The sequence below is a fragment of the Oratosquilla oratoria genome, chromosome 5 (assembly GCF_046742065.1).
Source record: "Oratosquilla oratoria isolate Oo_2021 chromosome 5, ASM4674206v1, whole genome shotgun sequence".
Lineage (NCBI taxonomy): Eukaryota > Metazoa > Arthropoda > Malacostraca > Stomatopoda > Squillidae > Oratosquilla > Oratosquilla oratoria.
In genome coordinates, this window is record NC_134781.1 from 88,153,444 (window position 1) to 88,174,874 (window position 21,431).

At 37.2% G+C, this 21,431-nt stretch overlaps 1 protein-coding gene across 3 annotated transcripts in view; it reads left to right on the forward strand.

Annotated features, from left to right (window-relative positions):
- The first annotated feature begins 3,896 nt into the window (after positions 1-3,896).
- The window catches only part of LOC143025652 (USP6 N-terminal-like protein), a 58,296-nt gene continuing 40,761 nt past the window's right edge, over positions 3,897-21,431 (forward strand). Inside the window, exons 1-2 of one of the 3 annotated variants that reach the window (XM_076185646.1) lie at positions 3,897-3,937; positions 15,212-15,278. In XM_076185646.1, coding sequence (XP_076041761.1) covers positions 15,269-15,278 — 10 coding nt within the window. In that variant the 5' untranslated portion in view covers positions 3,897-3,937; positions 15,212-15,268. Of the gene's footprint in view, positions 3,938-4,101; positions 4,212-4,390; positions 4,458-15,211; positions 15,279-21,431 lie in introns of those variants that run through there. The other 2 variants (XM_076185644.1, XM_076185645.1) reach the window with 2 other exon arrangements.

Sequence of the window (21,431 nt, forward strand, 5' to 3'; positions counted from 1 at the left end):
CCTTGCCTGATCAAAATCGTCTGGCTTGCTGGATGGAAGTCTGATGTACAGTGAAAGAAGACAACTTCGATGAGGACGGGGGGGGGGGGGCGTTCCTTCGCTGAATAAAATCACCTGATGACAGTAAGATCAAAGTAGTAAAACACATCGAATGTTAATCGAAATGAGGAGCGGGTTTCTCTTTTCTCATTTAAATCACCTTGTAGCACCTAAAGTAAACGACAAAAGTTGAAAACACAGCGAAATGGTTAAGCTGTAACGCTCATGATATCTGCAGAACGGTGGCGCCATTTGTACTCTCTATTCTGGCTAACGCCAGACAGAAAATTCACTTCAGGAGAAGCGAAGTCTTTCCCTCTGTTGACCCCCTCCCCTTCCGGTCTTCAAGTCAAGTCAACGAAAGGATGGTCAACGAATGGAATAGACTTAGTAACCATGTTTTTTTTTTAACGGTTAGACAACTTTATGGATGGGGATGAATGGTGGTCATGACATGGAACTGGCCGAGTGGAACTATCCAGAACAGAAATTCATAAAACGCGTCGCTACGTTGGAGGGCTGGCCTGGAATCGTAATAGAATTATGGGTCACTTGATTGTATTTAGGGATGGTTGCCCCCCCCCCATAAAAAAAAGATCAAAAGTAAATGACAAAAGTTACAGTTCTTTAATAATTAGACCTAAATTCCACATTTATAACGACTATTTGCATCATGAGGCTCTTTCCCTATTTGTTTGCTATTATTTGCCTGTTTGTTTATTATATGCTTGATTTTCATTAATTATATATCGTTTGTCTGTCAGCTTACTATTATTTACTGTTCACCTGTTTATTTGTTGTTTAACGATGCCTGTGCATTTATTTTATTATTATTTATATTACTATAATTTTATTTATTTATTTACTTTCATTTCTTTATTGATTATTATTATATATATATATTTTTTTTTGCATCCGACCTATTTATGGACCAAAAGGTCTCCTGTCGGCATGCTCCGCCTTTGTAATCCTTTGTAAACACAAACCTTACAATCGTTATCTACTTCCAACCTGCATAAGGTGAAACTTGGAAATGGACTAGTGCACAGAGAACAACAGAGGCAATGCTGGGAATAGCACTGAGGGGCAGTTGTGCAAGAGAAAGCAGCGTTGTCGAGGCGATAAAGGACCGGAAATGGTGTATCAGTAGTATTTCATCGGAGAGAGAATCAGTACTTTGGTCCTTGGATACAAGCTCACGCCGAAAAAGTATTTTAAATACGGAAGGATGGAGGATAGTAGAAAGAAGGAATAGTAAAACTCAAAAGTGGTCAGTATTCTCTCTTTCTAATATTAATAATAATAATAATAATGATAATAATAATAATAATAATAATAATAATAATAATAATAATAATAATAATAATAATAATAATAATAATAATAATAATAATAATAATAATAACAGTAGTAATAATAATAATAACAATGATGATGATAATAATAATGATAATGATGATGATAATAGTAATAATGATAACAACAATAATAATAATAATAATAATAATAATAATAATAATAATAATAATAATAATAATAATAATAACATTAATATTAATATTAATAATAATAATAACAATAATAATAATAATAATAATAATAATAATAATAATAATAATAATAATAATAGTAATAATAATAATGATAATAATAACAATGATAATAATAATAATAATAATGATAATAATAATAATGATAATAATAATAATAGTAATTATAGTAATAACTTTATTTGGCAATGAATCAATATACATGAAATGCAGGTAACGAAAAGAACACATAGTTGCATGACTTCCTAGGAATGTGATTGATGCCACAAAAATATTGCTCGCATGAAATATATGCTGCCAATACCTCGTTCGGAGCAGACATGGAGCCGAGCAAAGCAAGTGTATTACTGATTAGACACAGTAGAATGTCAAGTGTGGGTGAGGGAGACAAGATAGCAGCTTACAGCCGTGAAGTGCTATATAAGAGTGATTAGAACCTGCAAGGCCCTTCTTGATAAAAAATAAAGACTTGAGTAAACTGATAAATGAAAATAGTATGAAGAAATCAAAACCCAAACTACATGTGGAGAAATCCTATTTGATACAGCAGGACACGGACCTCACGAGAAGAAGGATTAGCGAGGGAAAAGGATATTGATGAAGTAGCCTACAACGTTTTGCTTATTGAAGTCTTTTCTACTACATAGACTCAGAACACTTTTAATTCATTTAATTCCTGTAGTTAGAAAGACTAAATGGCGTCCCGTGGGATGCCCTGCCCTTTCTCATCCTCTCCGATGATTATAAATAGACTAGAATTCGTACTCTGCGTGTATGCACTGTGCTTAAAAAATATCAAAATGCTTATCGTTGTATTTGTTATCAAGATTCCATCCTCATATGGCGTCTACTCATACCATTTGGTCGGTAATTGTCATTTCAAATCATAATGAATAGCATTGCTCTACAAAATGCACGCCAACATTAGAAAAAAAACATATAATCAAGGTAACACATTGTATGGAAGAAATAAAGTATACGTTTTATCTTAATATTTTTGTTTGCCAGGCCATTTTGAGTGTTCTTGAATATTTGTTCAAAGTTTTCAATTAGCCTTGCAGAGAGTTAGAAAATGACGTCATCTCATGTTGCCAAAGATTGAAATTAATTTCCTTTCTACTGGCACATCATTTACATTTATATACAGCGCTGTCATCATCTAGTGTATTCTTATACATGTTCTTTTGGTGTTTGTGAAAAACTTCCTTTGTAATGGTACAATTTATCGCAAAAAAAAAAAAAGCGTACCACACTTCCCGCATCTCACGAGTATACACATTCCTCCATTTCAATTGGTAATTTCCTCAACCACTGTAATTTAGTTCACTGTCTTTGTTCTCTCTTTCTTCACATTTAAACAAATTCTCACTACGCCAATAAGTTGATTTCTTTATGTTACAACTTTTGCGGTTACTCATTTCCTTCTCCTTAGAAGAAAAGGATAACGAATACCAAGTATTTCTTGTTGTCAACAAATCATTTACATTTTTTTATTCTCGGCTGTTTTCTTATCATTTTTTTCTCACGACTACCCAGTAATGTTTTATATTATCTGACCATTATAGCATTTGAAACACGTCCCTCATTTACATGTAAACATGCAATCATACAGCAAGTGATTATATTTCAATAGTATACAAATACAACGACATTTATGTTGGATCTAAGATTTGTGGCGGGAGGAGGGTCGACCGCCCCTCCTATTTGGCTTATAGTACAATTCATGGAATTGTCGTGTACTACGGTAATTAAAGCAAAATGGTCTGGACTTATTCAGATTTTCTTTAGCTAGATTACATCACTCGGCATCAGTCTGTCTAGAATAAGAGACGACACCAATCCCGAAGGAATTATCTGCCAAGTATTCTTGGAGCGGGCTAAATTTTGTTACATGTTTTTTGTTTTCTATCTGTGTACTCTCTTTGGGGCAAGGCTGTGCGGTGCTTCTTTAAATTGGCCACCTCAGTTATAAAAGTTATGTACTGTCGAGTGAGGGGTCATGGCACCTTTTATATAAATCTAGATATTGACACCCACCTCCCCCAATAGCGATAGGGTTAATTCCTATAATTTGCTTAGCCATGATCATGTGTCTTGCCTGGTGTGGTAAAAGAAAAAAATATATACATGAGAATATCATGAATATTTTTTTTTTTTATAAAATTTTATTTCAATTTTGAGACTGTATATATTTATATTTCACCAGTTCCACAGCTGACTCTAGCAGCTTTACTCTCGGTTTTAAAGCGGTCAAGATTTCTAGCTTAGCCTACAATTCGTTTGTGAAAGCTTGACTGGAATTCCTGTCGGCTCCAGCTTCGGTGTGGGCATGCGCGAGTGCGTAAATAGTGCGTATACTATAGTCGAAATTATATAAATTTTATCCATATCGTGATCGAATAGATACTATTTTTGCTAGTATAGGATATATCTACAAATAAAAATATTTTTACATTTATCTTAATACGAAAAGAACCATCGAAATTTGTATTATATTTCTGTCAACAGATGGCAGGAGCGTCATGTACACAAGTTTCTTGAGAATTTTCCGATATGACAAATGGGGTTAGAATCATGGGTTAAAATATGCATACCAGCGCATAATTTTCTTCTGTATAGAAGGTAAGAAAGTGACACAATGCTGCTTTGGTATCGAACTGATGATTGGGTTGCGTTAACAGAGTGAAAAGGGTCTTAATAAAGGGACGTGCGATGACAGGTCAAGAGGTTACTGAAAGCTTCGTGACTTATCTTGGTTCCAGTGGGCGTTTACTATTGTATCAGTTACCACAGTAATGTAGTGTACCGTTTTGTAATATACACACACACAGACCATATCTTGGGTCTGATTGAGTTTTACGGTGCTGGGTAAGCATTTGTGTTCTAGAAAGACATTAGTGACTCCTTTGCAGACGAAGTGAAGTGCACCAGGTCCAGGGAAAAGCTGGGAAGTGATTTCTATTGGTTTACTAGTGATGTCGTCAAGAGAGCGTGCTTATTTCAATTAGCTGAACTGTATTACATGGCATACTTTCCTACGATTGTGCACTTTGATAGGTATGGTAAGGTTATTAACTATACAAAGTACAGATATGGTGCACTGTATGTGGGATTCATGAATGGAGAATTGATTCTTTGGGATATTCATATTGTATGTATTGTACCATACCCTTCGTGTTTTTGGTATGATATAATTTTTGGAAAATGTGTGCAGTGAATAGAAATATAACTTAAATCTCAAAGGATTAATAATATGTAAGTGACCACTCCTCTATTATATTGGACTGGTTGATATTTGATTAATTTGAACCCGTGTTGGAGAAGAGGGTGGCTGAGTATTATCGTATTTACACCTGATTGAGTGCTTCTTTGGTTATATTGACAGGAATTTGAGTGGGTAGTCATTCAGTTAAATACAAATTGAGTGGATCTATTTGACTTACTAAATTAACCAATAAATATGTTATTACCAGAAATTAAAGCAAAAATGCCAATTTATTTTTATTCATCTACATTAGAGTAAAAATAGTTTTTAATGTAACTATTTGGACAGTGTATATTAAATTTAGAGGATTAGTTAAGGGTACATGTCCGTGGTGGTACTACATGATATATATTAGAAAGATTCATTTCCCTTTCAGTTCATCTTTAAAAATATCAATACCAACATCTTTATATGTAGGTAGAACCCTAATAGTCTGGTGTTCAATGTTCAGACAGAAATCAGGATCTCTTATATCATCTTTAACTATCCTTCCTTCACTTTTCCACTTGAGGGGAGCTCACAGCATATGACTACACCCTCGTCCTACCAGCCGATGAGGTAAAAACCAATCCACATTATACAGTGTGGACAACATACCAACATTTCTTTTCAGAGAGATCAGTGGTAGGCCCCAAAGATTATTATTTGTTACCATGGAGTTGCAGACTTCCAGTCTTTAAAGATTGAAAGAATATTTATTAATGTTATTAAAAAAAAAAAACGGTATACGAGTTGAAGAATTTCAAAACTTCAAAATTAGATTTTTTCCTATGGTAATATATGGGTAACTTTATATATATATATATATATATATATATATATATATATATATATATATATATATATATATATATATATATATATATATATATATATATATATATGTATACCAACAGTTGTTGAGACATTATGACAGGTTGACATAAGTGAAGTAGGAAACATAGGAGTCTTAGTCTGAGTTTATTCCTGACGAGTTTCACAGGAATGCTTTTTCAAAGGAATGAAAAAGCATACCTGTGAAACTAGTCAGGAATAAACTCAGACTAAGACTCCTGTGTTTCCTACTCCACTTATGTATACCAACAGCTTTTTCCCCCTTACAAGGGAGGTAGCCAAAGTCTAAGGCATAAACCCACTCTCACCTATTTCATCCCCACATACTCCACTTCCATCCAGCACCCTTCCCTCCATCTTTTCTTGGCTCATTCTGGATGAGAGGTCATCCCTGCATCTCACCCACTGCCCTGGATCAAAAGTAATATAGCAAGACACAGCACATCCACAGCAAGGCTGCATCATTTAATTGGTGGCCCTCCCTCTCTGTACCCTCATGCAGAAAAAGATAAGATGGGGAGAACTCCCTTTGGGCTGTGTCAAATTATCATTCACACATACTCCCTCACACCCCCTCCATCCCCCCACCCATTCCCTTCCATATAACTTTATGATATCAGATTATCTTTAATGATAAAAGATAAAAATGTGTCGCCACAATGAGGTTGTATGTTTACAGTAATTGTTTAAGACACACACTCACTAACAAAATGTTTTTCATAGTTGGGTGGAACAGTTGCTGGTTCTTGGCTTTCCTTTTATGGAAAACTGGGAGGAAATAGTCAAAATTATAAAGGGAGCAATCTTGGACCTGGTCTCTGAAACTGAGTGCTAGCCATTTGTGGCTTAATCAAGAGATGGAGTGTTGATAAGCTTTGAAGTAGGGTAGCATAGGACCACCTCATCCTTTGATAAACACTCATTTCAGTATTGCCTTACTGAAAAAGATGAATTATCAGAAAGGTGAGATAAGTGTAACATAGTATGAAATGGTAGTCTGCATTCTATGAGACCAGTTGTCAGTGCTAGGAACTCCAGGGTTTTGAGACCAATCAATGAGACAGTAGGTCTCATATGTTTGGCTTCCTGACTTACAGTTTATCCCATGATTTATATATTTGTCTGGATATAATGATGTTATCAAGGGACATGTGCTTGGATGTTTCTCTTAACTAGAAAGACGTTCACAACAACGAGCCCTACTAGCAGCTGTTCCCATATGCATCACTGTTGTTTCTAAGATGTGACCAGTCATAAATCATAATCATTCCTTCACTTTTTTTTACATAAGGAGAGCTAACAATTAGCGACTGTTCTACCAGCCAATGGTAGAAATAGGTCTGTAGAAAGTACCATACATGTAGCCAGAGACATAGAAACAGACTAACACTTTCATGTAATTAATGTGGTTTGAAAATAGGTAGCATGAAGATGGCTCTCTGACTTCCTGTTCACAAGACCACTTTGTGCAAGTCCCCATCATTGGTCCCTAAAATATCCTAAAAAAGGATAGAGTCCAATCTAAAACCATAAACAAATATTTTGGAGTGAAGTTTGGTCAATGGAGGAAAAAAGACCGGGTTCCACAAACAAACCCCATGACAATTGGGTAAATACAACACAGACAACATTCTTCTGTTTCTTCCCAGAGAGGTCTATAGGAAGGTTTGAGGACTGTTACTGACTGTTGTGGAACTCAAGCCTGTAGCTACAGGGGGGCTATGGGAGCTTAGTCCATGTAAAAACTCATTGGTTCCCCAAAAGTTTGGGTACACTTAAAAAATGCTAAGAAAATAATAATGTTTTAATATAGATAAAAAATGTGACAAAATTTTATTGATATTATATCTTATACCATCATACTTTGTATAGTGAAACTTACAGTAGTTAATTACATGGTCATAAATGACATTGTACCAGAAATATATTTAGAAGTCTGGTGAGGCTGGGTTTCCAATTGAGGAATTATTATTATTGTTACTATATATTGATTTTATAGCAATGTTTTATATACCAATATATATATATATATATATATATATATATATATATATATATATATATATATATATATATATATATATATATAGTGTATTCAGAAAACTACTAACAGAGAAAAGGAACTTGATGACAGGAAGTACTTTAGTGTATTACATCCTGAGAGTAACAAAGACATCAGTGTTGTGGATATATACCCATCATAAAGGAAAACAGACAGAAGGGGACAAAAGTGGAGATATTGTGCACAAGAAAGTGATGTGAATAGGTGCACTGGCCCTATTTTTCAGACATTATCCAATTAGAATACAGTACTACCTCTCATTAATGGACTTAAAGGGGGGTAACGGTGTCCGTTGGTGTGAAAAATCCGTTGATTTGTAGTGGTTTTTGGGTGGCATAGTGATTGCACAGCACTAAACAACAGCACCAAAAACACCGCAAACACAGCTTATTAATGTCCGTTAATGAGAGGTAGTACTGTACTTGTTTCTTTGTTACTCCATCTGGGGATGTAACACACAAATGTACATATTGCTTACAAGTTTCTTTTCTCCTGTTGCAGTTTTGCATGTTTGTCAGTGATGTGAAAGCTCTGCATATGCATGTCTGTGTGCATACACACACATGGTTTGATGGCACGGTGATACCATTTGCAACTGCTAATCCAACAGTCTTGAGTTTGATTCCCGCCCAGTGCTGAAATAATTTCAGCATCATTGCACTGCAGTCCAGCACTTCAGCTCTTGATGGGCAAGGAATTGGGGGGAGGGGGTGTAAAACATATACGAGCTCAGAGCTCTCATTCGGAAGGGTAATAGCTGTCAGTCATGAGTCCAACATGTGGTCCAAGACCATGGTGAATCACACACACACACAAACCATATGAGGAGAGACTAAAAGCACTGGGTCTACCAACTTTGAAAGGTTGAAGAGAAAGAGATAAGATTCAGGTCACTAAAGGGGATAGATTGCATTGACAGAAAAGATCTCGTGATTAAAGATGGGAAGGCCTTAACCCCTTCCATACGGTGCCGCACACGTAGGCGTCATGGGGAGCGAGTGTATTCGCGAGGCTGACATATCGGCGTCTTGATTATATTTATTGTAGTTGCCCATCCATAATGACATTCTTTCTAATTCTTTTGTAATCGCATTTTCTATGGTTATCAAAATTCACGGGTGAAGAGAGAACGATCGATATAAGCGGTGACTATATTTTATGATGCGAGTATTATTACAACACGTCGTACGGCTGGCATTGGCTGCTGCCACCGAGATCTAAGTCCATGACGCCTACGTGTGCGGCACCGTATGGAAGGGGTTAAGAGGTCATGGGAGCAAATTTAGAAATACAGTTTTCCATACAAATGTATAAATATTTGGAATAGTTTAGGAAGTGATAAAGCCCAAGCCCAAACAACACACAAGTTCAAATCTAAATATGGTAATTGGAAATCAAGGATAGAGATTAAGTTGGAACCGTACATGAATTTGAGGCTAGGTAGGATAAATAATAAGAGAATAGGAAGTGGGACCCAGCAAATATTGCTCTTTTTCCTGTATACTACAATTAGGTAAGTACATATGCATACACACACACACACACACACGACACAACTCGATGGTGCAGTCAGTAGAGTTCATGACTGCCACTATGACGGTCCAAGTTCGAATCCCACCCAGGGCTGAAATAATTTCACTATCACTGCACTGCAGGTTGTTACTCCAACTCTCGTGGGTGGGGAGTTGGGGGTGTGTGTATATAAGGTCACAGCATTACCCATAGATTGGTCATATATGAGCTCTGAGCTCTCTTCCAGGAGGGACATAACTGTTGATCACGAGTCCAATACTTGGTTCAAGACCATGGTGAATCACACACACACACACATTGGAAATCAAAGATATAGATTAAGTTGGAATTGTACATGAATTGGAGTCTAGGTATGTTAGAAACTTAGAGGATAGGAAATGGGACCCAACAAGTGTTGTTCCTTTCCTGTATACTACAGTTAGGTAAATACACACACTTATACAAAGTATTTAGGTCATTAAAGGGGATAGACTACATTGATAGAAGAGTTCTCTTCAGTAGGGTTGGGATGGCTTTAAGAGGTCATGAGAACATATTGAAAAGGGTTAAATCCCAACTGTGTGTGAAGAAATAGTTTCCCATACATATACATAAATACATGGAATAGCTTAGGTGGTATAGCCCAAGCTGAAACAATACAGGAATTAAAATGTAAGTATAATAATTGGAAAATAGATATATAACCCAAATTGGAACCATACATTAATTTAAAGTTAGGTTGATGAATTGGGGAGATAGGACTACACAAGTGTTGCTTCCTTCCTGTTTGATACATTTAAGTTAATACACCTACATGCACACACACACACATTTGAAGTTAGGTATGATAATTAATTGGATAGTAAGAGACATGACCCCACTACCGTTGCTCCTTCCCTGTATGCTACAATTTTGAAATACACATGTGTATTGGCTGTTGGAGAAAGTAGTTGCATGACCCAGCTCTAATAAGCCAAGGAGAATAACATAGCCATAATTTATGGGGCTGGAAGAGAAAAAATGAGGTCCCGATTCTTCTACCATATATGTTGACATTTTTTACTTATTTATTTATTTTTATTTACTTTTATTATTATTATTATCATCATCATCATAATAATAATGATAATAATAATCAGGGACACATAATTTTGTTCAGTATGATTAACTCGTGTAACCCTGCTCCAGTTGCAGTTGTCCAACTTAGTAGCGTATTTTTATTTAACTGAGATTGAAATTTTTGATAAAGAAAACACTTGTTGCCCAAGTTTTTCTAAGTCACGTAATGCCAATATTAGGCCTTGTCCCCTCCTGTAGATTTTTTTTTTTTTTTTTTGACAGACTTTTGTCTGTTAGGCAAGTGTGGGTCTCTTTTTGTGTCACCAGATAGGAGAAAGAGATGGGCAGTAGCTATTTGACACCAGTCCTATTGTGAAAAAGCACTCAAAAGATAGTGGAAATTGATAGAAAGTTCTTGGGTCAGTCTGCAGACTCAAATGCCAAATTGATAGAAAGTTCTTGGGCTCAGTCTGCAGACTCAAATGCCAATCCTCTCCATGGAGGTGCTGGTGAGCTTTGGAGACGGGCACCAGGGAGATAATTTTGGACCTCCATCCTTTGGGATCGCCTCCTCCCTTATTCAGCAGGGGGTGCCCCCCATATTGAAAGGATGAATACCAATTCTTTGTTTACTAAACTCCTATTTGCCTTATTACTTATATTGAATTTTGAAATATTGAAATAAACTATTGCTGGTTACCAAAAAGCCATAGGTCTTCTGCAAGAGAAACCAGGGGCAATAGATTGATTGGTTGAATCATCATATAAAAGATGTTAGACACTGTGCTCTAGATATTTAACTGGTTAATATCAGATAATTAACTTGAAAGTGGAGATAGAATGTAGATTGAGAGAAGCAAGTAAATGCCTTGGGGGATTAAAAGTGTAATGAGAAATAGACATTTAGGAATGGATGGTAAGAGATTGTATAAAGGGGTAATTGTACTGATAGCAATGTATGGAGCAGAAACATGGAACATAGGAGAGGAAGAGTTTAGATGTGTTTGAGATGAAATGCCTGAGAAGTATGGTAGGGGTTACTAACTTACTAGGCTGGATAGAATGAGAAACAAAGAAGTGAGAAGGAGAATGGGGATGGAAAAAGAGTTGGGAGATGGGTTTGATGAAAGAGTATTGGGATATTTTGGAGACATGGAAAGAATGAGTGAAGAGAGAGTAAAAGAGGTGTGGAAGGCAGAGGTGGATGGAGTGAATGTTAGGGGGTAACCAAGGATGAGATGGATGGAGGGGATAAAAGGGGCATTGGGAAAGATGGGGATGTCTGTTCAGGAAGGAAGGGAGAAGACAGAAGATAGGGGTGAGTGGAGAATGGTTGTGTATGGATGATGCTGTGATACATGGAAAGGAATGAGGGAGGGGGGTTGGGGAGTAGTTATGTGTGAATGATGTTTTGATGCAACCCAAAAGGATTTCTCTTGATCTTCTCTCTTTCTGCATAAGGGGATGGAGAGGACGGTCACTGAATAAATGAAGCAGCCTTGCTGTGGATGTGCTGTGTCTTGCATTTTTTGTGACCCAGGGCAATGGGCGAGATGCAGGGATGACCCATCATCCAGGAGGAGCCAAGAAAAGAGGGAGGGAGGAGGGGGTGAATGGGAGTGGAGTAAGAGGAGATGAAATTGGTAGGAGTGGAATTATATCATTCGACTTTGTCTACCTCCCTTGTAAGGGGAAAAAAAGCTGTTGCATTTAAAAGCCTATCACCATAGAAAAGAAATTAATTGAGACTATCTTAATTAAGCCCCCACAACTGTGACATTCTCAACAGGATTTATTCTGGTTGTCAGTAGTACCATAGTTGAATACTTTACAGTAAAGGATGTGATCATAGCAAAGGGTATAATTGATAGCTAGCTGTTATTCCTTACTGCTCTGCTAAGAGTAATTGATAACTACCTACTTGTACAGGTTTATTGTGAACCAAAAGTTCTAATTTCACCTTGCTTTCTTGCTGTAACCCAAGACGAACTTTTATATATATATGTTCTTCAGACTTTGGGGCAGCTACTAAGAGCTATATTGGGCAGCTTGCGTTTACTACATGATATCCCCTTTAACCTATAGTACCTACACTATGAATGATTTGACTGTAGTATGGAGTACTATCATGAATGTGCAATGCGTGGTTTTTTGCAAGTGCATCCTTTTGATGAAATTTTCTGGAGCCCGTTGTTTTTAAATACATCGAGAGTAAGGAATGCCCGCAGACTTCAATACAGAATTCTTACATGATGGGCAACAGCAGTCTCCTTTAGTTCTGTTTTTTGTTAGCAGTGTGTGTTAGAAGATTCAGCTAAGCTTTATCTGTATTTATGTTTGTAGATATGCTGTCCTCTTAGTGAAAACCAAATTAATCATTAGGCTAGTAAGGTTGAAGTCTCAGGCCCTTAATATTTTAAGGCCTTTTTCTGTTGGCTGTATGTTATTGCTGTTGATTTTTAAGTATATGTAGGTTGTAATCACCCTCATATTGTTATGTATATATGATGATGATATGGTTTAACGTCACAAACTCCCCCTATCGGAAGGCTAGGACGGTGCCCCTCACAGAGGGCTATGTATATATAAAGGGTCTTTTTCCCCTGTATAAGGGAGGTAGCCAATTCAAAGGAACGCACCTACTCCCACCCATTCCACTCCCCTCAACCACCCTTTCCTCCCTCTCATCTTAGCTCCTCATGGATGATGGGTCATCCCTATATCCTGCTCGCTGCCCTGGGTCAGAAGCAATATAGCAAGACAGTACAAAAAAAAATATTGTTAATTTGTAGTAAACAATAACTATTGGAAGAACAGTGCATACTGTATGTTTGCTTTGGATGATTTGTAGGATGAAATGAAACATACTTTGTAGCAGTTGACATTAATGTTTACTATTTTGAATGATAATTTTGTATTGAATAGACTCTCCCTTCAGATTAGCTGAAGGTCTTCAATATCCTTAAACTGGGCCATTGGCATGGTGCAATTTTAATCTTTTATTCAGAAGGGTTATAAATGATACAATTCAACTCCAAGTATGTTACTGTTGTGCAAGGTTTCAGACTAATATAGTAACTCCTACATGATTAGGTACATACATATATACATATACCAAGGCTTTTTCCCCCTTCCAAGGGAGGTAGCCAAAAAGGGAAAGGCATAAAAACACTCCAACCCATTTCATCCCCAAATACACTCCCTCTCATGTGAGCACCTCCTGGATGACGGGTCATCCCTGCACCCTGCCCACCGCCCTGGGTCAGAAGCAGTGTCGCAAGACACAGCATATCCACAGGAAGGCCGCTTCATTTAATCGGCGACCCCCCCTCTCCGTCCCCCCTTGCATATAAGGAGAGGACAGGGAGAAATCCCTTCGGGCTGCGTCAAAATTTACTCACACATACTACCCCACCCCCCACTTGTGGATTTGTTTTTAGCTGTTATATACCAGACAATGTCAATCAGTTTCGGGAATCTCCTATGGAGTATTGTCTCCATTGGTTTGATGCAGTCAATATTATAGGGACTTTGGGTAAATTCATATGCACCAGTCATATCATTCTTTTATGATTGGAAATTAATTGCCACATACAGAAAAAAGCTGATTATTTTAACCTGTAACATCCTGCCTTTTTGCTATCCTCTATAAATTGCTCCTTTATCATCTCTACAACTCCATCAGTTTGGTATGACATTGTCTTCAAAGATAGAAGCACTAGTTTATCAGTAAAAGAATACAGATGAGCTGAAGGGATAACATTATTTTTATTTTTTTCATTGTAGTGTTGGAGACTTTTTCTAAAATCTGTTTTGTAATAGTAAAAAAAAATATCTAAAATCTCAGGTCTCTTACAAAAGATCCACGGGTAACTGACAACAGCCACCAGATTGGCACATAAGTCACTCAAGGAAGAAATGTTGTGCCATTATCTTGGTATGGCCTTGAGGGGGCAGTATAAAATGAAGTACTTTATGACCTCTGTATGATGTTCGTATCCAGGCAATTTGTCTCGATGGCCAGGTTCGCTTTATGCTTGCATAACCCCAGCACTAGATGGGAGCCCAAGTGCAGCCGCCATGCCAGTTTAAGGATAGCTTTGTAGCCCTCTACTGCCCAAGGTCTCCTTCAAGCTGAATAGAATTGTCTGGTATTTGACAGATTAAAAGCATTAAAGGTGCCCACTTTGCCCTTTTCAACTCTTTGATCTCGTAGACAGGATCAATATCAAGTACGTACAAGTGATGGTCTGTGAGACAGGTGTCAGAGTCATCTCCACACCGCCCATTGTCAAAATCCATCAATCCTCATCACTTTCATCTGTATTTCCTCTGCCTTTTGATATAAAGAGAACTTGCAACTGCTCACCTCATGCTGTTACTAGCTTTTGACTTTCAGCGTTTATGTGGTAGTGTATGTACGTGTACTTTCTGTACTTGCTCCTCCTAATGTGGGACCAACAACAGCTATTTGCAAGTGGTAATCTTGCAAGACAAATATCAGAGAGAATCAGTTCCCTGCTGCCCATCTTCGTAACCTCTCAACACCACCCCTCACCTCCAACTGGAGGTACAGCTCCAGGGGGCTGGCACTCAGTCTTGGGATCAGGCTCAAAACTGTCAACTTTAGCTGTATTTCCTCCACCTTTTCACATACGCAGAATTGACATCCAGTGACTGCTCTCCACTTCCATTTGCTATCAGTCAGTGACATATAAGTTGTCCTACACTAATTCAGCTTAGATAACAGTCCAACATTTCTTCCCAGAAAGATCAATGGGAGGACCTGAGGGCCATTGCTATGTGCCATGGGTTTGTAGGTTTCCAGAGAGTGAAACTTGAGGCAACATTTATGGTTCTCTCAGTGTTAACAGTTCTCTTTACTAACAGGTGCTGCTACAATGGGTGCATGGAGATAGCTCATCTAGTCCACAACCCACAGTCACCATGGATGCAGGTAAGTGCACAATATGTTTCCATATTAGTGTGCTGCTTTAGTACATAAGAAAGAAAATACCATATCTATTTTTGGGAAGAATTTGACTTCATCATTTGTTTGGAGAGAGTAATTAGAACAAGACCATTGGGAATGGTAGAGAGAATAGATTTGTGGAGATATGCAGTTACCGTTTCCTTCACTTGCATCAAAGCCCACGGTTTCATTTGTATCTTTTTTAATTTTTTCGCCATTCTGTTAGATAGTTGCCTCAGTCATTCATCGAAGAGATATATTTTTGTGGTTCAGGCATTTAGGGTTTTGTATAGTCAGTACTTTAGGGAAGGACCAATTACAAGTATCTGCAAGAGGTGGTTATGATAGATGTCATGTGTCAGAGATCTCTGTCTCACCCATCGTCAAAACTCGTCAACATTTTCACCTCCATCTATAAATGACAGTCTGTGGACTAGACCCAAGATCTCTTTTCAGCTTCAGTGTACTTCCTCCACCATTTCACACAAGGAGAGCAGACATGGTGATTGCTCACCTCTTCCTGGTACAATGACATAGGAACTATCCTAAATTAATACAGCACAATCAACAATTCATAGACAAAAGAACCCTTTGCTACAAATGTGTTGATAACCATTTACCATACATAGGGAATTCTAAGCTATATTCATTTATATATATTTAAGCAATACCCCAGCCATTAAGTTACAATTGATACCATGGACAGGCTTTAGATGAAAATGAAGGCAACTGTACATGCATAGCTTGAAGAAGTGATCAGACATGTAATGAAGTGGCTTAATCAGGGATAACAAATGAGTTTTGAATTGGTGAAGAGTGGGTATATACTTTGACTCAACCATCCCCCTTGTAAGGGAGAAAAGGGTTACAACAGAAGTAATGTTTTGAATTAATTGCATCCTGAAAAGAGTCCTGAAGTGGGATCCAGTGGTTATAATGAAAGCCAATAAAACACCCCAGAAAATGTATTTTATCTAATTTTCATCAAACTGCATTGGGAATTTTCTTCATACAATTAGTACATACATATACATACATATACGAAGGGCTTTTTCCCCCATACAAGGGAGTTAGCTAAAGTCAAAGGCTAAATCCACACCGACCTAATTATTATGATGGTAAAAAGAAAAGAGATGTTACATAATTGGTAATATCCGTTCAGGGTACTGATAAAGAAAAAGTCAAACTTATGACTACTGGTACTAGGTTAGACACTTCATCTACTGTGAAGTGATGAACAGTTAATATCAAAGGTATTGTGTAACTGATGCAGTGGACATGATTTCAGTTGTTATGACAGGAAGAGAATCTTAAGTTCTGAACATCTAAAGGAAAAAGTTTACCTATGTTTGATGTTACTATACTTGTTTGTTTTGTCTTTATTATATGTTTTGATATTTTTCATCAGTATTATGCTGTTCTTTTGACTTGTTCAAAAGACTTATATTGTCAGTAGTTTGCTTTTGGGTGAAGCCAGTAGATTTTATTCTTTTGAAAGATGAACCCCAAACTGAAGGGCGTCTTGATTTATTAAATTGACCTTTCTGTTCAGGAATTACCCCAGAGCTGATTTGAATGTTCTTTTGTTAAGAAAAAAAATTATGGTGTTCTTCATTGTGAAAGATTTGGTGGCATTTTAATGTTTTGCATTGTATTGTGTGTGTTTCATTTATCTTTTTGTCATATTTATATGTTTGATCACCCTTTTTATGGTTTTGAATTGACCTTTATTTGTTTTTGTTTATGCTCATTATACATCTTTGGGAACCAAAGATGAGTACCTGTTTGTGGTGGTTCAAGGAGAGGAATGTAGGAGAGAATCATCTCCCTACTGTTCATCTTAAATTCCTTCAACACCTATACCTTGAGGGGCTGTCACGTAACCTGGACTAACCCCAAGCTCTCTTATTAGTTTTTACTGTCTTTCCCTTCCACTCCGTTATCCTGCCTACATTGCTCTATCATCTCTATGACTTCACCTCGTCTTTCTTTCATTTCTTTTATGTGTCCTTCCACTCCGTTATTCTACCTACATCACTCTATCATCTTTATGACTCCACCTCATCTTTCCACAATTTTTAATGTATCCTTCCACAACATTATCCTGCCTATATTGCTCTATCATCTCTGTGACTCCAATTTTTTTTATGTATCCTCCCACTCCGTTATCCTGCCTATATCGCTCTATCATCTCTGTGACTCCAATTTTTTTTATGTATTCTCCCACTCTGTTATCCTGCCTACACCATTCTATCATTTCTATGACTCCACCTTGTCTTTCCTCCATTTTTTTATATCCTTCCACTCCACTATCCTGCCTACATCGCTGTATCATCTCTATGACTCCACCTCACCTTTCCTCAATTTGTATCCTTCCACAACATATCCTCCCTATATCGCTCTGTCATCTCTGACTCCACATCTGGTGCAATAATATCCTCAAAGATAAATGTGCTGGTTATTGGCAGCGAAATAATTGCTACTGTGGGAGAGCAGGTTGCCAGTCAAACACGAGGCGTATGTACGTACTGAAATCCCTATCTACCTATTTTAGGGGGTTGATTGAGTCATTGCAGTCTTATCAGAAACTAATGAAAACCTCAGGGATGAAGGTTTTCCTACTTCCCCCATCACACTGTGTGGGTCAGAAACAAAGAAGGAATATGGAAAAAGACACACATAGTCACCAACAAACAAGCCCCCAGAAATCCCAGCATCCTGCATACCTATCTCCCACCTTTCTACTGTATCCAAATTGTGGGAAAGACTGATCTTGGGAATAGTCAAAGCACAAACACCCATCTCCTCAAGTCAGCATAGATTCAGAGAAAGCCATTCCACCAACACTCTTCTTATTCATGAGGTACCATACTCAGTAAATACAAGAGGGCTTCAACAAAAAGTGCCATCAAATACAAATATAAATGTAGCGGTAGCATTAGACATAACAAGGCTTTTGAGTCCCCAGACACATAACATAAGAACATAAGAATAAAGGAGACTGCAAGAGACCATAAGGCCTACACTAGGCAGCTCCGTATACATCACCACCTGTCATCCCCATCTTCCTATCAAGGAAGATCATAGAAACTGATGTAGGCAATAACCAGAAATAGCAATCCTCCTGTCTAGCAGAGTGCGGTGTCACAGAACAACTACCTGGTAGAGGTCAAAGGAATATACATTGAAGTCCCACAAAGAAAAATACTACTTCAGACTATTCATGGTTGACTTCCCCCTACCAAACTCAGAGGATAGTGTCAGAGTTCTCACCTATGTGAATCATAACCCATTACAACAACTCCAAAATAGTAGCCAAAAACACACATGTATATTAACAAGCTAGAGCTATGGCTGAGACAAAACAGAATGTTATATTCCCCTCCAAAATTTTTAGTGGCATTGCTGACCCCCATCCACAATAAATCAAAGAAATGCCCAATAATCAGATTAATTGGCCAACCTCTCCCACTTGATAACCTAAAATATTTGGCTTAACCTTTGATACACGAGTCCTTCAACCCAACAATCAAAAAAACATGACCATGAAGACAAAAATATTTACATATTAAGAGCAGTAATAGGCTCATGTTTTGTTCAGCCGAAGGATTTACTAGTAACTGTACATACCACTCATAAAACCACATGCAACTAAATCTCCACAATATAGTGCACAACAATCAAGAATACATTACACAAACAACACAGAATGAATTATTAAGAATAATAACTATACACTGAAACAACCCCAGTAGAGCAGTACATGAAACTTATAAGCACATATTTCTGTCAAGGAGAACTCAAACCTGCCAATCACTTACAATGTAGTATACAAGCACGAGCCCCTGATTGAAAAAAAGCAACACACAACTCAAATATTTAAGATATACTGTGCCCAGTACTTCTCAACATTCCCATGCAAAAACCTTGATGCATTTAGATCACAAATTATTCACTCAGTCCATTCCCAATCCTCACCTGTGCCCACTTGTTTTTGTGTAAAATCCTTTCACTACCTTGAGCAGCCTTCCTCTTCTTCCATATACAACACTTTATGCATGCACCACAATGTTTTTCTGTCAGCCCTACCATATCCTTTCTCAAAGTCTATGAATGGCTAAAATAACATCAGTGCCTTTTGCTGAAAACTCCTCTTATATTTGTCTTACCACAGAACTTTGACCAACTCTCCCTCTTCCTCTCTTAAACTCGCACTGCTCTTCTCCAATCACTTCCTCTATTTCCCTTCAAATCTTTTCATACACTACATTCATGCACACTATCAACTTCATGTAACAGACTAATCCCTGAAAAACTACTGCATTCATACATATCTCCCCCATATGTATTGGAACTATATGAGCACTCCTTCAATCCACTGGGATGCTTTCTTCTCTTAGACATATATTGAACAACCTCAATTGCCTTTCTATTATCATTTCTCCACCCTTTGTCTGACATTCCATACAACAACTATCCAACCCAGGTGCCTTTCCTTCAGTGCTACTTTTACCTTCTCTCACTCATCCCAGTCATTCTTTAGTATCTCCGCCCACCATGGTCACAGCTATTCTGTCACTCTCAACATTCAGAAAACTCCTAGAAATACTCCACCCACCTGTCTCACAATCTCCTCATCCTCTAACAAATGCCCATCTGTCCCCTTTACCCTCTCTGATCTTCCTGACTTGCCTCTTTGCACTCTTTTCACTTCTTTCCAAAACATCTTTTATTCTTTTCAAAATTCTCATAAGCTCATGCACCCAAGATTGAGGGAGTACAAGGAACTCCAGCAAAATTCATCCATAGCCGAGTAGACAAATCATATGATGAAAGATCAGACATATTGGACATGTTTTAAAATTTACTGAAAAGACTTAGACATATGTTTTGCTATGTTCAGTATATCTTGTATCATGACCATTTTGACTTGTTTAATTTATTCCATTGTATGCCGCTTTATTTGGTGTATTGCTCAAAATATTGTTATACTTTCCTGCACTTGATTTTCCACAGGAATACTTTTCAAATTATATTCCCCCCTGATATCTGTGCCTTTTTCCATGGATTGCAAATGCTCATCTTTTGTAAATATAGATGATGGTCTTTTTCTTGTCACAGTTATTTCTATTCCCATGTAGATCGCATTAATCAGGACATTCGCAAGATGCTCAACCCAGACAGTCGGTCTCTTATGGGTAAAATAATGACTATTTACAGCTCTTCATGCCTCAGTTTACTTTCCTATGATGCAGATGTTGTTACCCAGTGCTGTACACAGGGTTCTCTGATAAACTTAGCTTAGAGAAAGAGAAAATATGGAACAAGGATAATATTTATTATTTTGATGACAGAATGTGTATTTCTAAAAAATATTGCTAACACGTTGACCTTCTCATAAGAGTTATGTCAGTTCAGGCCTTCCACCAGAATCTTAAATCAAAAGTAGATATTGTCACTGAGGGTTGGAGTTATCTGGCTGACATCCATATAAATGCCTAATGGCATATACTTACACTGGAATAATCACCTTTACTTTTATTTTAAAATCTTCAAAATCTGATGTATGTTTAAGATTTACAGAAGAAAAAGAAAATAGATTGAGAGAGCCCTGTGTGTTTCAGTGATCACACATCCCTCTTTGGTTGTAGTTGTCATGACCTGAGCCAGCTCTGCATGTGTTCAATACCATTGTAAAATAAATCAGTGCCTGTCCACCCTTGGTTGTTTAGTTTTACGTATTTTTTGGTCCTTGATTTTTTTCATGGTGGTAGTTGTTGTGATCATACATACAACAACCATATCACAATCACAGGTTATAATCATAGTTACAACCATATGTCGGCTGTTCAGTCCATAGAAAAATTGAAGCAAGTGTTACTACAAATTAGGAATAATCCTTTAGAGTAATTAATTCCCAAAAATGCACGAACTTCAATTTTTTCACTAATAGTATAACCTTGTGATTTCCTTTATGATCTGAATATTGCTGTTGAAAGGATGTTGTATTATATTTTAATTTTTACCCAACAGGCTAGATTATGTGATATAAGTTTGGGCATTATGATTTAATGCTTCCGAGTTTATTTTATAGCTATCACATGAAAATATTGTTATCATTGTTGTTTTTATTTTTAT